Source organism: Myotis brandtii, unplaced genomic scaffold, assembly GCF_000412655.1.
Source record: "Myotis brandtii unplaced genomic scaffold, ASM41265v1 scaffold291, whole genome shotgun sequence".
NCBI lineage: Eukaryota > Metazoa > Chordata > Mammalia > Chiroptera > Vespertilionidae > Myotis > Myotis brandtii.
In genome coordinates, this window is record NW_005361118.1 from 860,955 (window position 1) to 881,492 (window position 20,538).

General features: G+C 38.5%; 1 protein-coding gene across 4 annotated transcripts in view; it reads left to right on the top strand.

Annotated features, from left to right (window-relative positions):
• Window positions 1-20,538, top strand: part of PLS1 (plastin 1) — a 157,112-nt gene that overhangs the window by 108,846 nt on the left and 27,728 nt on the right. For 3 of the 4 annotated variants that reach the window (XM_014542171.1, XM_014542172.1, XM_014542170.1), the window contains 5 exons: window positions 2,911-3,006; window positions 5,857-6,052; window positions 6,547-6,567; window positions 11,861-11,939; window positions 17,243-17,357. In XM_014542171.1, the coding sequence (XP_014397657.1) occupies window positions 2,911-3,006; window positions 5,857-6,052; window positions 6,547-6,567; window positions 11,861-11,939; window positions 17,243-17,357 (507 nt within the window). The remainder of the gene's footprint in view (window positions 1-2,910; window positions 3,007-5,856; window positions 6,053-6,546; window positions 6,568-11,860; window positions 11,940-17,242; window positions 17,358-20,538) is intronic. The other variant, XM_005869300.2, reaches the window with a different exon arrangement.

The following is a 20,538-nucleotide window of genomic DNA, read 5'->3' on the forward strand; positions in this document are numbered from 1 at the left end:
GGGCAGGGGGGGGTCCGGGCCCCCCCCCCCCCCGAGTGCACAAATTTTTGTGCACCGGGCCTCTAGTGTGTGTGTGTGTGTATATCAAAGGGTAGGGTTAGGTATACAGAATCATTGTCAGATTGGTGAAACTGTCTACGGTTTTTCAGGTGTTTGGCCAGTAGGAGGCAATAACAAGTAGATTGAAATGCCCTGAGCTGTCTGGCAGCAAGCAATCATTTAATGCATCCTTTTCAGGTTTGGGGAAATGCCCTCAGCCATTTCCAGATGATTCAGCCCTGCTGACATGCTGGAATTGGCTTCTGGCACATAACTGGTGTTGAGTCCTCATAGTCTAAAGTTATATTACAAGTATATGTTGGCCTTTTATTTTAAACTATTGTGTAGTTAATTAAAAGCAATCAGGAGCTCTGGAACCTTACTTGCAGGAACCAGAGTACAGAACATAGTTTCAAGTTGGACAGACTGCTAGCAGACAGTTATTTCTCAAGAATATTCTACACAAAAGTTGTACTTCATACTAGGCATATATTCTCTCACCAGGACACAAGGGCAATGGGACGATGGCACCAATGAGGACACACCCAGAATGAGTAACTTGGTATTTTTCAGTTTCTAAATTAAGGCATAATCAAATTTTCCATGTACAAGTTTGCACCAATTTTCTAAGTTAATCATCAGGTAATTAATGCAGGTTAACAGATGAATTACTATCACTTTAACTATATGCAACAACCATGCCAATAAGTTTTCTTCAATATTTTGTATAATAATGGTTAAAAATACAGTTTAACTATCATGTTCACAATTGTTATTTTCAAGGTAGTAGAATAAATACATTTTTAAGTGATATGAAATTAAGGCTTTTTAATAAACCTGAAAAGTAGTCTTTCCTCCCATTCCCCACCCAGCTTGCCTCTTTAACAGTTTAAAGAAGACTGCCCTCAAAACACAAGCTTATGCATTAAATTCAGGACCATGATAAATGTGGGAGATTGTGAAATAAGTTGAGCTTTGCTTCTTGGTGAAGCCACATAAATTTATTTTTTAAGTGAATTTGAGTTTCAGTCTAGTTCCAATTCACACTTTTAGTGACACATAACAGTTTTCAAAATGTTAAAAATATTTTCAGTCAATTGAGCCTTCAATGGAAATGCTTATACATTACACTTATTAGTAAGGCCAAGATGAGAAAGGAGTTTGGGACTCTGCTTATAAATTGTAGCATCTTTCTCTGATTCTCATGACTAAACTTTTCCTTTTCCTTTTTCTATTCTTTTCTGTCTTCCATCTCTCTGGCTCGAATTTCTGTCATTAAATAAAAAATACTTAGTCAACATTAGCGCATTTTAGCGTTTCCATGTATTTAACATTCCACTGATGGGCTCTTGTTTTAGGCTTTTCTACAGAAAGCTGCCTTTTATCTTCTAAAATCTTATTTATTACCAACCAGCAGAAATGGAACTTTCTCATCTTCTTTAACTCTTAAAATCTACCCCACCCCCACTACTACCACCACCAAGTCAGCTGTGGCTGCAAAGAATTCCTTTCTGTGCTAGGGAGGCCACCACTCACTGGGAAGTGCTAGTGTAATAGCAGCGGTCTGACAGTCCCCACCCTCCAGTTCAGGCTGCCTGCTGTGTTCCCCACACACTCTTCATCCGTGCACTGTAGGGTCAGCGCCCACACTCCTGTACCACCACTGCTCGCCATGGTTACTTTGTGTAGGACAAAAATTCTGAGCAGGCGTACTTACTGCCCCCTGGAATCCCAAAGTTTTTACAAAAGGATTACAAAGAATCTGCCCAGTGAGCCAGCCCTCCACAGTGCCAGCCTGGCCAGAGGGTGCTGGGCCCCTGTCCTGGAGGCTGCAGCCCCGCGGATCCACAGCAGCTGGAGGAGGAGCACTGGGGCTCCCCAGGAGAGTTCCACCATCCTCCTGGCTGCAGGGGGCTCTTCTCTTTTAAAATTCAGTTAATCAGGTACTTATTAAATCCCTCCTGTGGAACATGATGCCAGGCAGGGGGTGTTGCAAAGACCTAACTCTTGAAGCTTACTCAATTACACAGGGAGAGAAACATCTAGTAGATGGATATTTCCGTGATCTAGATACTGCTGTATAACAAACACTCAAAATTTAATAACTTAAATAACAACCTGTTGTTTCTCAGGATTCTGTGGGTTATTGCAGCTTGGTTGGGTGATTCTGCTTCAGATGGTTCTGGTTGGGATCACTAACTACATTCAGCTGAGTTGGGCTGGCCCAAATTGGGGCAAGGGCATCAATCACATGTCTAGTGAATCATTGCTTTTCCGAGAGGCCTATTCACCTAGCTAGCTTGGCTGTCAGTCTTTGGACTTGTTATGTGGAAGCTGAGTTCAAGAGGACCCATGCAGAAGTTCTTCAGGCTGTGCTTGGAGCCCCAGCACACCACTTTAACTGCATTCTATTGGTCAAAGCAAGTCACAAGTACAGACTAAGTAAAAAAGGAGTGCAAATAGACTCTGCCTTTTAATGGGAGGAGCTATATGTATTCACAGGGAAGAATTATGATAACCATCTTTGGATATGACTTCATTGGATAATTTATTACAATGTGGTCAAATTCTAAGAGAATCTAGGGAAGGCTTCCAAAAGGTAATACTTAACCCTGATCTTAACTGATGCTGATGCTTGGTGGTGTAAACAAATGAAAAAGGTGGGGAAGGGTATTCCAGTGTAGGGAACATTGTTGCTGGAAGCTCTGAAGTGAAAAATAGCAGTGATTGAGGAACATATAAATAATAAGTAAAGTTAATAGTTATTATTCCATTCCTCAAGATGAGGACAATTTTTTCAGTTTGAGCACTTTCCCCCTAAATCCAATGATGATTTTATTCATTTTAAAAATTTCATTTCTTTCCTTGAAGGATTCAAGAGCCTATTTTCATCTGCTTAATCAGATTGCACCTAAAGGTGACAGGGATGATGGACCTGCCATTGCCATTGATCTTTCTGGATTTAATGTGAGTAGTTTTTAATTTTTAAAATTTTGGTTAAATAAGCTTAAGATAAAATTTACCATTTTAAGTGATTTTAAGTGTACAATTCAGTGATATTAAGTCTGTTCCCATTGTGTGCAACCATCAACACTAATCATATCTACAACTTTTTCATCACCCCATAGTGAAATCTGTACCCAATAATAACTCCCCATTTTCCTCACCCCAAGTCCCTGAATTTGATGAGTGAGGATAGTCAAATTTAGAATACAGTTCTCAATAGGCAACATTCCCTGTGGAGTCCTCAGCCCTACATTAAAGCTTGATCTTCAGAAGTTTTTCATGCCATAAGCTCCAAATCTACATGCTAAGTCATCTGGTTGTCATAAAGAAAAGGAATTGCAGAATTCCAACCTTGAGTATGTGTGGAATCAATCCTACATCTACTTTCCTTGGTGCAACACAACTGGAACTCACAGAGTGTTTTTGTGACTATCACTGTGCACTAGGAAAGGTAGCAACAAGCCATTATGAGATCGCTAAGCAATTAATTGATTATCAGTTCTTCCAACTTATATTTGGAAATACACAAAATAAAAAATGACAGTTCCTAATATTTGTGGTATAGGAAGGGCTAATACAGGCCCTGATCCATCTAACACAATTCCTAGGAAGCCCATTCTTTTAGCATAAGTTGTAAATACCAGGGATGGTTCTAGCTAAACATTAAAATTAGGTCAGACTATAGTTTGTATGAAAATCTATTAAGTACTTAAAGTATAATATCCACAATATTTATTTTTAAAGGCAATATAAGTCATTACTTCATTATATTAAACATTATTATAATGACACATCTAAGAAACTTAGTATTGTAAAACTATTAGAGGCCCAGTGCACAAACTTTGTGCACTGGTAGGGTCCCTAGCAGTTGGCAGTGGCTGGCTGGGGCCTCCCTCCCTTCCCCCGACTGGCCCCACCCTCTGGTCAAACTCCTAGAAGAACTTCCAGTCGAGGGGACAATTTGCATACTACGCTTTTATTATGTAGGATGCAAATTAGCAAATTAGTCTGAGTCAAAATATTAGGAACTTAGAAAAGCATGTAAAATTTCAAACATATTCATAAGTGAACAGACTTAGTGTACTGAACTATCTATCCTGTGTCCATCCCCAAAGTTCAACAAATATCAGCTCATGGGCAATCTTTTGTCACTTTTACCACCTGCCTATTTCCTTCCTCTCCCATATTATTTTGAAGCAAATCCTAGACATCATGTCTTTTATTTATTTATTTATTTATTTATTATTTATTTATATGTTAATCCTCCCCTGATTGTTTATTTATATGTTAATCCTCCCATTGATTTTTTTAGAGAGGGGAAGGCAGGGAAGTGAGGGAGACACTGATGTGAGAGAGACACATTGGTTGCCTCTCGCATGTGTCCTCCCGGGTCAGGTATTGAACCTGCAATTAAGGTATGTCCCCTTGACTGGGAATCAAACCTGTGACCCTTTGGTCCTTGGGCTGACACTCTAACCACTGAGAAAACCAGCCAGGGTAGATGTCATATCTCTTCATTGATAAATATTTCAATGTGTATTTCTAAAATATAAAGACACTTCGACATGTCTCCAAGGGAAAGGGAAACACAGGAAAAAAATAAACAAATGGGTTGGCATCAGACTAAAAGTTTTCTTCACAATAAAGGAAACCATCAACAAAATGAAAAGAGAGCCACTGTGTGGGAGAACATATTCACCAATGATTCATTAGATAAGGGGTTAATCTCCAAAATATAAAACGAATCTATACAACTCAACACAAGGAAGACAAACAATCCTATTAAAAAATGGGCAATGGGCCCTAGCCAGTTTGGCTCAGTGGAGAGAGCATCGACTTGCAGACTGAAGGATCCTGGGTTCGATTCTGATTAAGGGCACATACCCGGGTTGCAGGCTCGATCCCCAGTAGGGGGTGTGCAGGAGGCAGACATTCAATGATTTTCTCTCATCATTGATGTTTCTCTCTCTCTCCCACTCCCTTCCTCTCTGAAATCAATAAAAATATATATTTTTAAAAATGGGCAATGGACCTGAATAGACACTTCTCTAGAGTGGACATACAGATGGCCAATAGACATGAAAAAATGTTCAAGGTCATTAGAGAAACACAAATTAAAACCAAAATGAGGTATCACCTCACACCTGCCAGATTGATTATCATCAACAAATCAACAAACAGCAAGTGGTTGGTGAGGACGTGGAGAAAAGGGAACCCTACTTCGCTGCTGTTGGGAAAGCAGACTAGTACAACTACTGTGGAAAACAGTATGGAGTTTCTTCAAAAAATTAAAAATGGAACTGCCTTTTGACCCAGCAGTCCCACTTCTGGGTATTTATCCTAAGAATCTCAAAACACCAGTTGAAAAGATTATATGACCCCTATGTTCGTAGCAGCTTTATTTACAACTAGAGGCCCAGTGCATGGATTCATGCACTGGTGGGGTCCCTCACCCTGGCCTGCAGGGATCGGGCTGAAACCAGCTCTCCAACATCCCCTGAGGGGTCCCAGATTGCGAGAGGGTGGTTCTCAGGTGATGCACCCTGGAATCGGGCTCGCTCCGTTCTGGTTCCAGGTGCGTCACCTGAGAACCGCAGCTGCCAAGTAACCGAAGATCAGAAGCTCCTGGGTTGAGCGTCTGTCCCCTGGTGGTCATTGCGTGTCATAGCTACCAGTCGGGCAGTCAAATGGTTGGATGGTTGCTTAGGCATATATATATAAAAGTAATTGCTTATAAATATGTATAACAATAAAAGGTTATGCCAATTAAAATTTTAATCTTGACCATTTTTATTTTATTTTATTGTTTAGGAGAAAAATGACCTGAAGCGTGCTGGATTCATGCTTCAAGAAGCAGATAAACTGGGCTGCAGACAGTTTGTTACTCCTGCAGATGTGGTTTCAGGCAATCCTAAACTTAATTTAGCTTTTGTAGCTAATCTGTTTAACACATACCCATGCCTACACAAGCCTGATAATAATGACATCGATATGAATTTATTGGAAGGTATGTTCTTTCTGCCTTTAATTGATTCACAGTATGTATCTTCCTGTGATATTGACCTACTTCACTCTCAGAGGTAGGAGAGGGTGGTGGGAGGCATAGTTTACTGTATGTAGGCATGTGTATCCATTAAAAAGTTAAAATTAAAGAAAGTGGTTATTGGTTTTGGTTAAAAGGTGTGGGGTAATTCTTACTTGTCTGTCATTTCTCTATAAGATGTTAGTGAAAACTATCATATATTAAAAATATTTTCTTAAATGACCACATAACATAACTCCACCACGAATATGGACATTGAATTATCTATTGGAAAAAATAATTATTTGTAGCTTGTTTTCTCCTTTGAAAGCTACAGTTTGATTCCAGTTTTGTTCTCTTTTTAATGTTTTTACTGCACATGAAAAAATTTATAATATTCATTACTTGTCTTGTGTGTGGGCTATTGTTATCTGTCTCATAATTTATATTACTTTCCTGTTTTGCTTCATGAAATGCAGATTTGACCCCTCCTAATGTAGGTACTGTATTTAGTACTTTCCTATATTCTCTATATTCATTCTGAATGTTCTTTTTATTAATACAATTTATTCTTTCTATCTGGGTTGATATTTATTTTTTGCATTGTTCATGCTGTGTTTTTTTTCAGTCTTAATATGCCTAAAGAATGAATGATAATAAGCAAGGAACACAAATGAAGCTTAATTTGAATAGCAGAGCAAGGGTTGGTTATGTAAATTCTTCACCTAATTTGCCCTCTGTAATGATGGGAGTGTAGTTGTAAGCACATTAGAAATCAATATTGACAATTGGATTTCATGATTTGATGCAAAGCCTTTATCTCTCTCCTGTAAATAAACAAACATCTTTTATCACAAGTAATTTTTGAAAAGATCTATTTAGGTTCTGTAACATTATTTTGTATTATTTAACTGTGTTTCATTTACTGAATGTCATTGAAGCTTATAATATATGAATCGTCATAATGACAAATACATTCTCAATATCTAGTTCTTTCTCATCTTCTGTTTCCCAGCCTCTCTTCTTTTCTTCTCCCATTTTCACCCTCTCACTCATGCATACCAAAACCCACTTTAGTACCAACTAAAAGTAAAAAAGTAGTGGCAGTTGTCTGAAGTAAGGGCCAATCCTAAAATATTCCCACTAGTTACCCTGTTTTGGAGAAGGTAGTGCTCAAGTAGGGATTCTTGGTGGAGAGAATTTGACGATTCAGTGTTCATTCACTCACATCACCCATGTTACTTCCTTCTCCCTTCTTGAGACAGCATAAGAAATCAGTTTCATGATCTTTTTCTCTGACTGCCACAGCCAGAGTTCTGATGTCTTTGTCACTTTATAATTACAGTTGTTTTAGTTAGTGGGAGAAGTTTCAGAGTTAACAAGTATGTTCTTTGAAGAATATGATTAATTCAATTCACTCTTCCTGAGGCCCAGTGAAATAAAATGACTGCCTCCTCCACTTACATCACTAAGAGGGAAGAGAGATTAAGTATAGACTTCAACAGAGAAATATATAATCAGAAATTAGAATTTTAAAAAATTAAATAAAAAGGAAGACTGCTAAGTTTTTATGAGTCTGGAAAATTTCAAAATTCCTTTGTGTCTTACATTAGAAGGCATTGTTTAGAGTGGCATATTAAAAATGATCTGCTTTTTATAGTCACCAAATTCTTGCTAGATATCTTGTCCAACTTGCTTGTTCTCCTATTTGTAACGTTTGAATTCTTTTGCTAGTGTTCAGCATGCTTTTGGAATTTTTCAGTGTGGATCAGATTGCTAAATATTTCCATAGTATCCTGTATAATAAAAGGCTAATATGCAAATCGACCGAACAGCAGAACAACTGGTCACTATGATGCGCACTGACCACCAGGAGGCAAACGCTCAATGCAGGAGCTGCCCCCTGGTGGTCAGTGCACTCCCACAGGGGGAGTGCCGCTTAGCCAGAAGCCTGGCTCACCGCTGCATGTCTCTCCTGCCTCTGTCGCAGCGCTAAGCATGTCCAACTGACAGCTCCCGCGGGCCTAAGCCATCAGTCAGACATCCATCAAGGGCTCCTGGACTGCAAGAGGGTGCAGGCCTGGCTGAGGGAGCCCCCCCCCCACCGAGTGCACAAATTTCATGCACCAGGCCTCTAGTTTACTATATAAGAAGATACCATGGGAAATATTTATCAATCATCTTTATTTAGAACATATGTATGTACATCTGCCAAAATGTATTTGACTTTACTGACATTGGAATTTTTTCTCTGTAAATTTGTGTTTATAGATCCTTATGAAGTTTGAAGCTTGACCTTATCACATCCCATATTCATATATTAGCATGTCCTCATTGGCAAAGAATTTTATCTATATAGAATAAAGAAAATTAAAAGGCCAACTAAATATTAAACCTTCATATTAAATTGAGCCAAATACATAGGCTGTGTATAGAGAGACCATGTCAGAACTCATTTGTGGTGATAGAAAATACCTAGGCCACGGAATTATACTTTGTTCAATCATGGTTCCACCATTAAACATCTGAGTGATCTCTGTGAGCCTTAGTTTTCTCACATATAAAACAAGACCAGTAATACTTATTGTGAAGAATCACAGAGTGAATTAAAAATTACCTTTCATGAAAGAATTTAGCAAACAGTATGTGCTCAATAATGGTCAGGTAGAGAGAGGAAGAAACCACTTATACAGCACTTACCACATTTGTGAGTGTTAAATATGTCAATTCCTTTTATTTCCTCTTACTAGCCTATTTTTAATATATTTGTTAGTTTTCATGAAACTTCAATTGCAGATGTTAGTTTGACTATGAAAATGAAAAGAATGTTTTATAGTTTTTTGTATCTTTTCTATCAGCAATTAAGATTTTACTTCTGAGATTGCTTTAGTCATCTACAATCTGGAATACATATGTTTTTGTAATGCTTTACTATGGCTCTTGCACAAATGCATAGTACTGCTGGCTTTGAGCATTTATTTACCAAGACAACTTGAAATGGTATTAGATAAATAAGTGCTCTCTTAAAAATCTATTTTACTTTCCAGGTATCAAAAATTAATAATGATATAATTAGTTGAGAATAATAGGAAGAAATGTGAACCTCTGAAACTTACACTTTCAGTCAAGATACAAGCTTAGTGACTTTTTAAATAGAATACACTAAATTATCAGGTTCAGCAGAATTTAGATATTATTATAATTAAAAATTAAACAATTGTTACACTACTAATGTTTGTTATTTTAAAACATAACTTGGATTTTCAGAGGTGGAAATAGTGTAAAAATTCTCTAATTACTAAAAAAATATTTATATGTAGATAAAAACAGATTGTAATAGAGAAAAAACTAAAAGGTAAACCCAAGTCACATGCATCAAGCTATTGATTATATGTTTGTATTTATGTTACTTTGGGAAAAATCCCGATATTTAATTTGCACCTGTTTAATAACCCCTATAAAATAAGGTAATCATAGTTTCTAGACATTTTTAGGTTAACTTGATTCTTTTTTAAAAGGTTCTCATATAGGTTATTATAAAGTTGTAGTGGCAGATACAACAGAATAATCAGCCACCTTTTATGCATACAAGAGGGGGCAAAATTTTTTTTAAAATATATTTTTTATTGATTTTTTACAAAGAGGAAGGGAGAGGGATAGAGAGTTAGAAACATCGATCAGCTGCCTCCTGCACACTCCCTACTGGGGATGTGCCCGTAACCAAGGTACATGCCCTTGACCGGAATTGAACCTGGGACCCTTGAGTCCGCAGGCTGACGCTCTATCCACTGAGCCAAACCAGTTAGGGCAAGAGGGGGCAAAATTTAGACAACAAATAATATGGTTATATAATTTAACAGAACAAGAATTCAAACAGTCTCTGGGAAAGCTTTTAGGTAATGGCATTGAAAACCACATGAAAGTACAGTGGGAAGATTATTTTCTGAACAGTTGCCCCCCAAAAACAGAATGCTTTAGATTTTACAAGGTTTTGGTTTCTCCTCTGGGTATGCAGGTTTTTATTGTCTGTGTGACTTAGTCTGAAGATGACTGTGCGGCTGGCTCTATAGAAATGGGCTCCTGGAGCTCGTTCAGATGGTTGTAGATTTATAGGCCAAATTGTCCTGGGAACCTCACATGAGACAAAGTCTAGAGAGTGGCTTGAACTTGCCTCTGGTATAGAAGTGATGCAAGGCGTACTATAAATGTTTCATTTTTCAGGAGTCTGGTAGTGAGATATAGGCTAGTCCCGTGGTTGACAAACTGCAGCTCGCGAGCCACATGCGGCTCTTTGGCCCCTTGAGTGTGGCTCTTCCTAAGCCTTAGAAGTACCCTAATTAAGTTAATAACAATGTACCTACCTATGTAGTTTAAGTTTAAAAAATTTGGCTCTCAAAAGAAATTTCAGTCATTGTACTGTTGATATTTGGCTCTGTTGACTAATGGGTTTGCCGACCACTGGGCTAGTCTATTCCATTGTCTCCCTAACTTTGCTGAAAGACAAACAAAAATTTTCTAGTCACTGAGGACCATTGTCATTAAGGTGATGACTAAAAGGCAAAAATGACCAGGAGGGCACACTTCTCTCTCTGCTCCCTTTGTGTCACAGGATATCCCACGTTTTCCTTATCTATAATAATAAAAGCATAATTTGCTAATTAGACCAAGCAACCACACTATGACACCCACTTGCGCCAGGCCAGCCAAGGCAAGTGCAATGCGATTGGTCAGGGGGCCCGGCCATCGCCCCATGATCGCCTTGCAGAGGGAGGCCCAGGCTACCAGCCGGCAGGGTGATCGATTGGGGGGCTCCACGATAGTCCCAAAGAGGGAGGCCCAGGCCACCAACAGGCGGGCTGTGGCGGGCGGGAGGGGCCTCCCTCTGCAAGGGAAGCCTGGGTCCCGGCTGCTGGTGGCGGGAGGGAAGCCCAGGTCCCTGGTGCCAGAGGGAAGCCAGTGCCAGCAGCCGGGGGAAGGAAGGCCTACTCTTGCAGGAATTTCGTGCATCGGGCCTCTAGTAAATGATATAAACACTGCTGTGAAGGGAATGTTCAGGCAATTTAGGTAATCACAGGTTAAATAATAATGCCTGCAGGAGTTTCTTCTCAAGATGGTCTTTGAGGTCTAGGGACTTACTATGATGAAATGTGTCTTTCTCTTAGCACTCTGTGTGGGGCTGTGTCCCTTATGTATTTTCAATAGGAACAATCTAAACTCAAGAAGCCTGTAAAGCAGTTACATCCCCCTCATTGCTTGTTTTTATATGACCTGTAATCACATCTCCTTCATTGCTATCTGGTGTAATTACAATGTAGGTTTGTGTGCCCAGCAACTTTTCTGTGTAAAACCCTATTTGTACAAATTTAGTAATACAGCTTTGGAAACAGTACAACTTTTTGTTTCTGTTTAATGTGCTGATATTACCCTGGCTGCTAAAAGATTTTCTTTTCTTAATTTTAGCCAATCATGTTGCATGTAATTCTAACTATGGATATCACCACACATCTGTAGTTTATTTATTACTTTTCTGGACAGAGAAACCCATGGCTCAGTAGTTCACAGACATCAATAAAAAATACTAGATGGAAAAATTTAGAGCAAATAGAGGCTGTCTAGACAGAGGGGAAAAAAGGGACTTTGGCAATAAGAGATTTTTTTGCCTAAAATTTTTGTAGTGTCATAGGAACCATGGCAAAGTATGTATGGCCAGTTTATATCTGCCTGAAGGGTTTAAAATGTGGTTCTTGATTCCTTTTGTCCTGAATCATCAGTATGAACTTGTGTCTACTCTAGGAGAGAGCAAGGAAGAAAGGACATTTCGAAACTGGATGAATTCCTTGGGGGTCAACCCTTACATTAATCATTTGTACAGGTAAACATTTTACTGTGTTTCAGCTTTATGGCGAGGGTCCAACTTTTCTAGTTTCAAGCTCTAGGTATGTTTACATGAGAACATTTATAAAAATCACAAGAATTTTAGCCAACATGTAGAGTTTCAGAATGCTGGGAATTGGCAATGAAATGGATTTTAAAAGAAAAGTATAGTATTTTTTAAAAGATAATATAATATTAGTTATAATTTTGTTGTTGTTGTTAATCCTCACCTGAGGATATTTTTCCATTGATTTTTTAGAGAGAAGGAAAGACAGAGAGAAACATCGGTATGAGAAAAACACATTGATTAGTTGCCTCCTATGCATGCCCTGACCAGGGCCTGGGCTGGGGAGAAGCCTGCAAGCAATGTACGTGCCCTTGATGGGAATTGAACCCAAGACCCTTTGGTCCGTAGGCCAATGCTCTATACCAGGGGTGGGCAAACTTTTTGACTCGAGGGCCACAATGGGTTCTTAAACTGGACTGGAGGGCCGGAACAAAAGCATGGATGGAGTGTTTGTGTGAACTAATATAAATTCAAAGTAAACATCATTACATAAAAGGGTTCGGTCTTTTTTTTTTTTTTTATTTTTATTCTTTTCAAGGGGGCCGGCCCCGCCCCGCGGGCCGTAGTTTGCCCACGGCTGCTCTATACACTGAGCCAAACCAGCTAGGGCTTTATATTTACTTTTTAATTAAAATAGAAATACATGCTCATTGTAAAAACAAATAAAATATCATACCTTAAGTTACTAAAATTAAAAATAAAAGTCTTGTCTTACCTACCAAGGTTGCATAGAGTTTGGTATTCATCCCTCCAAACTTTAAAAAAAAATTCATATACAAATATGTATATGCTCAATTAAAAAAAAATTAGGATCATCACAGGATATTTTTCCCATTGATTTTTAGAGAGAGTGGAAGGAAGAGTGGAAGAGAGGGAGGGGGAGGAAAAAAGAGGGGGGGGAGAAACATCGATGTGGAAGAAACATCGATATGAGAGAAACACATCAGTTGGTTGCCTCCCACACACACCCTGACTGGGGCTGGGAATCAAACCTGCAACCCAGATTCATGCCCTTGACTGGGAATTGAACCAGAGATCTTCAGTGGGCCAGTGCTCTAACCGTTGACCTCACTGCCCAGGGCTAGACCTATTATTCTTTCTCTTAATTATATATTATAGACATTCCTTCCAATGTCCATAAAGATCTAGCTGCTCCTCCCTTCCACTATTTGAGACCTTCACTGCCCTGCTACTATATAGGAGTTCTGCCCTAAATGGCATATCTCTTATCATTTAGCTGAATTTACATACACACAAGACACTGTGGGGTAGGGGAGGCAGGGGGAAGGTCAAGGGGAAAAAAAAGGAGACATATGTAATACTCTTTGTAATACTTTAAGCAATAAAACAAAATTAAAAAAAAGAGTTTATCAAATGTGAGTCTATCACATCAAAGTCATTGCCATAATAAGGCACTACTGGTTTTAGATTTTAAATAATATTTTGAATATATACCAAGAAGCAGAAATAACTCCATCATAAATCCTCAGCCAGTGATCTTGGTCTTTTTGGCATTAATCTCCAGTTCAGAATCCTATATAATAAAACCCTAATATGCAAATTGACCGAACTGCAGAACATCTGGTCGCTATGACATGGACTGACCACCAGGGGGCAGACACTCAATGCAGGAGCTGCCTCCTGGCAGTCAGTGTGCTCCCACAGGGGGAGTGCCACACAGCCAGAAGCTGGAGGTAACAGGGAGAAAAGATGGGAGCAGTAAACAGTTACTTTCCTTTCAAGACCCTCCCTGGGGTTTGTCTTTATGCCAACCTGTGAGGTCTACTCACTCCTCTGCCAGGGGGATGATCAGTAACAACAAGCTTCCCACCCACAATGCATTCATGTCACATGCTCTACCTTTTATGGTGACGACACACAGAAGGTACCCAACTTGGACGAACACCGGCATGACAAGTGGCTGCACCTAGCCAATGACTCAAGTGTGCCAAGGTGATTCTCTATGGCAGTGATGGCCAACCTTTTGAGCTCGGTGTGTCAGCATTTTGAAAAAACCTAACTTAACTCTGGTGCCGTGTCACATATAGAAATTTTTTGATATTTGCAACCATAGTAAAACAAAGATGTATATTTTTGATATTTATTTTATATATTTAAATGCCATTTAACAAAGAAAAATCAACCAAAAAAATGAGTTCGCGTGTCACCTCTGACTGATATTTGCCATAGTAAAACAAAGATGTATATTTTTGATATTTATTTTATATATTTAAATGCCATTTAACAAAGAAAGATCAACCAAAAAAATGAGTTCGCGTGTCACCTCAGACACGCGTGTCATAGGTTCGCCATCACTGCTCTATGGTCTCTCTCCCTCTGGTCTCCTATAGACTGTCCCCACTACAATTTCTGGTCTGGAGTGGCTTGGAATGAACATCCCTTTGATCTGCTGCTGACAGTGCAGTAGTTCTTCTTGGACAAAACTACATCTTTCCTTAGTGCAGTGGAGCACCTGCTGAAAAGCTAACCCCAACACCCACTGTGCTGATAAATTTGTGCCCAGAAATTATACCAAACACCACTAAACTTCTAGCTTGACAGCGGGTAGTAGCAACTACCCATACAGATGTGTTCTCAGCAGTGACATTAAAGTGGGAAAAACCCACACCATCATGGGCACAGTGCACACCCATATACACACATACATGCACACATTCACATACATATACACACAGATACACACACAAACACTCTGCTGGCAAGCAGCTACCCCAGTAAGCCACACCATCCATGCCCCTTTGTTCCCAGAATGCATGCATCACCTCCCTTGAAGATAAAGACTGCTTCCTGCTATAAAGGAGAGCTTTGTGTGTTTGTGTAACAGATTTTTTATATATATAAAGGCTGCTCAACTAGTTGACAGCAATGGTAATAAAACAGCACTTAAAATTATTTACCAAACCAAATAATTTTTCCCAGACAGTGCCAAGTTTTTAAAGTGAGTTATTGGAGAGAGACCAAGGGTGTACACCAGCATGTCAAACTTGCGGCCTGTGGGCCACATGCCTCAGGTTTCAGTTTCTCTATTTGCAAAAACATAAATAATAATAATAATAATAATAATAATAATACCATACTACATAGAAATAAGAATGACTTCATTTAAAGTTAAAAGGAAAAAGTCATGAAATAGATGAGATTCCAGAAGTTATACAAATAACTTTAATGATTTTTTATTACAAAAATCTCCATGTGCTTATAGATGACCTCGTCAGTGCTTAATTACCTTCATAATAGACTCCTTCCATTGCTCAACACAGGGGCAAGCCCCCTTTACTGGTATCGCATGTGTGCTCACAGATGCAAAGTAACTTTAATATGAATCTTAGCTAAAGAACAACTGCCTACCGAGTAGCTATTGTGATTTTTCTGTAATTATTTTTAAAAGTTTTAAAAATCATAATACATAAGCAATATATGGACTCCATTCCCATTGTACAAGTTTCAAGAAATATGTAGAATAAAACAAAACATGACAATCTGTCCCTTATCCTTTCCATAGCTCAGTGAACAGCTATTGAGAGAGAAAAGCCACATTACACATCACAGACCTAGCAAGTTTAAGATCAACTGCTGTTTCTTTGTGTCCTTAGCATACAGACTTGATGGCCCTAACCGGTTTGGCTCAGTGAATAGAGCATCAGCCTGCAGACTGAAGGGTCCCAGGTTTGATTCCGGTCAAGGGCATGTGCCTTGGTTGCGGGCACATCCCCAGTAGGGGGTGTGCAGGAGGCAGCTGATCGATGTTTCTCACTCATCGATGTTTCTAACTCTCTATTCCTCTACCTTCCTCTCTGTAGAAAATCAATAAAGTATATTAAAAAAAAAAAAAGAAAACAGACTTGATGGACATACTTTGAGCATCTCAGGAGAATATTTTTTTCTGAATCCAAAGTAGTACTATTCTTCAGTAACTCCTACTTGCTCATAAATTTCTTCCTCTTTTTTTTTTAAATTCTCACCTGAGGACATGCTTTTTCATTTATTTTAGAGAGAGGGAAGGAGAGAGAAATATGGATGTGAGAGAGAAACATCAATCAGCTGCTTCCTGCTTGTGCCCTGACCAGGAATTGAATTTGCCACCTTTTGGTGTATGGGACAATGCTCCAACCAACTGAGTAACACTGCCTAGGGCAAATTCCTTCCTCTTAACCCTTATTATTTAACACTAGAGGCCCAGTGCATGGATTCGTGCACTGGTGGGGTCCCTCGGCCTGGCCTGCGGGGGTCAGGATAAGACCCTGAAACTGGCAGTCTGACATCCCCCAAGGGGTCCTGGATTGCGAGAGGGCTCAGACCAGGCCAAGGGACCCCACCAGTGCACGAATGTGTGCATCAGGCCTCTAGTATGCATATAAGATCTTTGGTTAATCTCTTCCCACCCTCCCTTCTCCCCCCTTCCCTCTGAGATTCTTCAGTCTGTTCCATATTTCCACACCTGTGGTTTCTGCTCCTGTGTTGAGTGTCTGCCCCCTGGTGGTCAGTGTGTGTCATAGCTACCGGCCGGTCAGTGAGTCCAGTCACTTAGACTTTTATATATATAGATGAACAACTTCCTACCAAGTAGCTATTGTGATTTTTCTGTAATTATTTTTAAAAGTTTTAAAAATCATAATACATAAGCAATATATGGACTCCATTCCCATTGTACAAGTTTCAAGAAATATGTAGAATAAAACAAAACATGACAATCTGTCCCTTATCCTTTCCATATTCTTTCTTTCCTGCCCAGAGATAATAACTTCTAACAGCCAAAAGCACATATAGGTATTTAAATACTCTTACTTTTAAAAATAAATTTAATAACTAATAAAATATGCAGTGTTCTGCCACTTCCTTTTTTAATGTAATATGTCTTATAAAGTGAGTACATAGAAATCTACCTTATTATGTTTTATGGTAGCCCAGGAGTCCATGGTATGAATAGTTTATTCAGCAGCCCTCTACTAGCTGGTATTTAAGTTGTTTCCAAATGTATAAATGCTATGGCAATAAATGTCCTTGTACACATTATGTTTGTAAACATTCATTAAGAAATTTTGGACAGATTTCTAGATTAGAAGTTCTGGGTCAAATGGTGTAACCTGTTGTTCTTTAAGTGTTAATTGAGCCTGTTGTATTTTTAAAGACATAAGCCCATCTCCAGTGTGCTTAATAAAACTATGTAGTACCAGCATTTCCTCCTCCTTCATCTTCTTTTCCTCCTACTTTAGTGATCTTGCAGATGCTCTAGTGATCTTCCAGCTCTATGAAATGATCCGCGTGCCAGTCAACTGGAGCCGTGTCAACAAGCCTCCGTACCCTGCCCTTGGAGGGAACATGAAGAAGGTGAATGAAATAATGACCATGGCTATGTTTTTATTGTCCTGATATAAAACAGGATTTCAAGTTTTTCAAAGCTTAGTAAAGTATGATCTGTTCCCACAGTTCTGATTCAAACCAAATGTGTGAAGCTGAATAGCCTTTTCACAAGGGTGCTTTAATAAGTGTTTGGAAAGATGAAGGCAGTTTCCCCATGCAGAGACACCTTATATATAGATCACTTGTCGTCAGCAAGTCATAGTGTTTAATGTTCTTTGAAATGCATCATAAATGCATTTCTATTTTATAATTGCCATTACTTGCCAAATCTTTACTGCTTTTCAGTAACATTTTTCAACATATATTTATTGATTACTTGTACAGGGCAATGCAAGATATAAAATAGTACAAGGCATGGAGTAGGCCCTCAGGAAGCCTTAAGGAAGTTAAGGAGATATGTGCACAAATAACCACGATATGGCACAGTGTACACAGTAGTGAGTGTTAAGATTTCTAAGGGAGAAAAGACTACACGCTGCACATGTCATGTGAGGGTTCACGCAGAAGGTGGTTTTTGAGTTAGTCTTTGAAGAAAGGATAGAATTTTGTCAGGAGACTGGAGCAGGGGCTGAGTATTAGGAAGAGGTATAGAGATGGGAAAGTATAAAGTATTTCTGGGCATTTTCTGATAGGTGAGAAGTGGATGTGAACACTAAAAGTTTGGATTGCAGCCAGAGCCTTGAATGTCAGATTAAAGAGTTTGGATTTTAAATTGTAAGCAGTGGGAAACCATTGAATATTTTTGAGCAGAGCAGTAACTTGATTATAGTTGGTGGGAGAATATCTGGCAGATGAATAATAAAGAGAAGTGCTCAGCTCCACTATTCTCCTTCCACAAATGGGGGATATGTGGGGTCCTTGATTGAAGTTCTTGTTTGTTCTGTTGAATTGCTACTTTAATATTCAGCTTTGGTTTTATGTTTTGCTTTTCCTTTCTATCTTCTGTATCAGGCTCATTTGCTTTTAAGACTTTTAAAAATTTTTGTTTGTTAGTTTATTTTATTCATTAGATTCCACATAAGAGTGAAATCATATGGTACCTGTCTTTCTCTGATTGGCTTATTTCACTTTGTATAATACTTTCCATATCCATCCATGCTGTCACAAAGGGTAAGATTGCCTTCTTTCTTTTACAGCCAATTAGTATTCCATTCTGTAAATGTATCATAGCTTTTTTATCCAATCATCTACTGATGGGCACCTGGGCAGCTTCCAAATCTTGGATATTGTAAATAACACTGCAAAGACCATAAGGGTGCATATATTCCTTTGAATTAGAGTTTTGGGTTTCTTTGGGTAAATACCCAGAAGTGGGATCACTGGGTCAAATGGAAGTTCCATTTTTACTTTTTTGAGGTAACTACATACTGTTTTTCACAGTGGCTGCACCACTCTGCATTCCCACTAGCAAGCAGTGCACTTTTCTTCACATCCTCGCCAGTACTTGTTGTTGGTTGATTTGCTTTTAAGACTTTTAAATGTTTGTAATTTCATTTCACTTTATCCTTTCATTTAAAATGGTGTGAACACTATAAATATCTAAAAATAATAAATGGACTCAAATTGCTATAACTTATCAACATGGCTGTTATGAAACTTATCTTCATTCTCATGGTTTAAAAACTATCTCTAGTTGACTAAATGGAAATATTACCATATTCATGGCTGAAAAGAACAAATATTATAAAGATATTAAATTTTTTCAATTTAACTTTTAGGTAGAAAATAATTCCAGTTAGAATGCTAAGAATTCTCCTTTTGTATATGCATGAGCATTTATATATGTGTGTTGGGGGATGCAATTTATAGTGTAATTCTAAAGTTCCTCAAATAAACAGGCCTACAGCATAAGAGAAAATAAAGGTCACTACATAATACTAAAGAAATTGATCCAACAAGAAGATATAACCATGGTAAACATGTATACACTCAATATAGGGACACCTAGATATATTTAAAAAAACTTCTAGAGGACTGTAAGGGAGAGATGGACAGCAATACAGTCATAGTAGGGGACTGTAACAACCGCTGACTCTACTGGATAGATATTCCAGACAAATAATTAACAAGGAAACTGACTTTAAATGACACACTGGATCACAATGATTTGATTGACATTTATAGAACATTTCATACCAAAGCTGCAGAATATACATTCTTCTCAAGTGCACATGTGTCATTTCAAAGATAGGCCACATGTTAGAACACAAAACAAGTCTCTACACGTTCAAGAAGATTGAATCATATAAAGCATCTTCTCAGATCACAGTGGAATGAAATTAGAAATCAACTACAGTAAAAACACCGAATAACATTCAAACACACGGAAGCTAAGTAGCATGTTATTAAACAATGAATGGGTTACCAATGAGATCAAGAAAGAAATAAAAAAAACTTCCTGGAAATAAATGAAGATGAATACACAACAACCCCAAATTTCTGGGACACAGCAAAAGCAGTCCTGAGAGGGAAGTTCATAGCACTACCAGCCTACTTCAAAAAACAAGAAAAATTATTAATAAACTAACCCTACAACTTAAAGAATTAGAGAATAACAATGAAAAAAACAGATTAAGTAGAGGGAAGGAAGTAAAGTTTAGAGCAGAAATAAATGACATAGAGACTAAAAAATTAAATAAAATAGCTCTGGCTGGTTTTGCTCAGTGGATAGAGCGTCAGCCTGCGGACTCAAGGGTCCCAGGTTCGATTCTGGTCAAGGGCACGTACCTTGGTTGCGGGCACATCCCCAGTGGGGAGTGTGCAGGAGGCAGCTGATCGATGTTTCTCTCTCATCGATGTTTCTAACTATCCCTCTCCCTTCCTCTCTGTAAAAAATCAATAAAATATATATAAAAAATAAAATAAATGAAACCAAGAGTGGTCCTTTGAAAAGATAAATAAGATTGATGAACTATTAGCCTTACTCATCAAGAAACAAAGAGAGAGGACCCAAATAATATCAGAAATGAAAGCAGTGAAGTAACAACTGACACCAGAGAATACAAAGGATTGTAAGAAAATACTATGAACAACAAGCTGGACAATGTGGATGAAATGGATAAATTCCTAAAAATATACAATCTTCCAAAACTGAATCAGGAAGAATCAGAAAACCTGAATAGGCCAATAACAACTGATGAAATAGAAA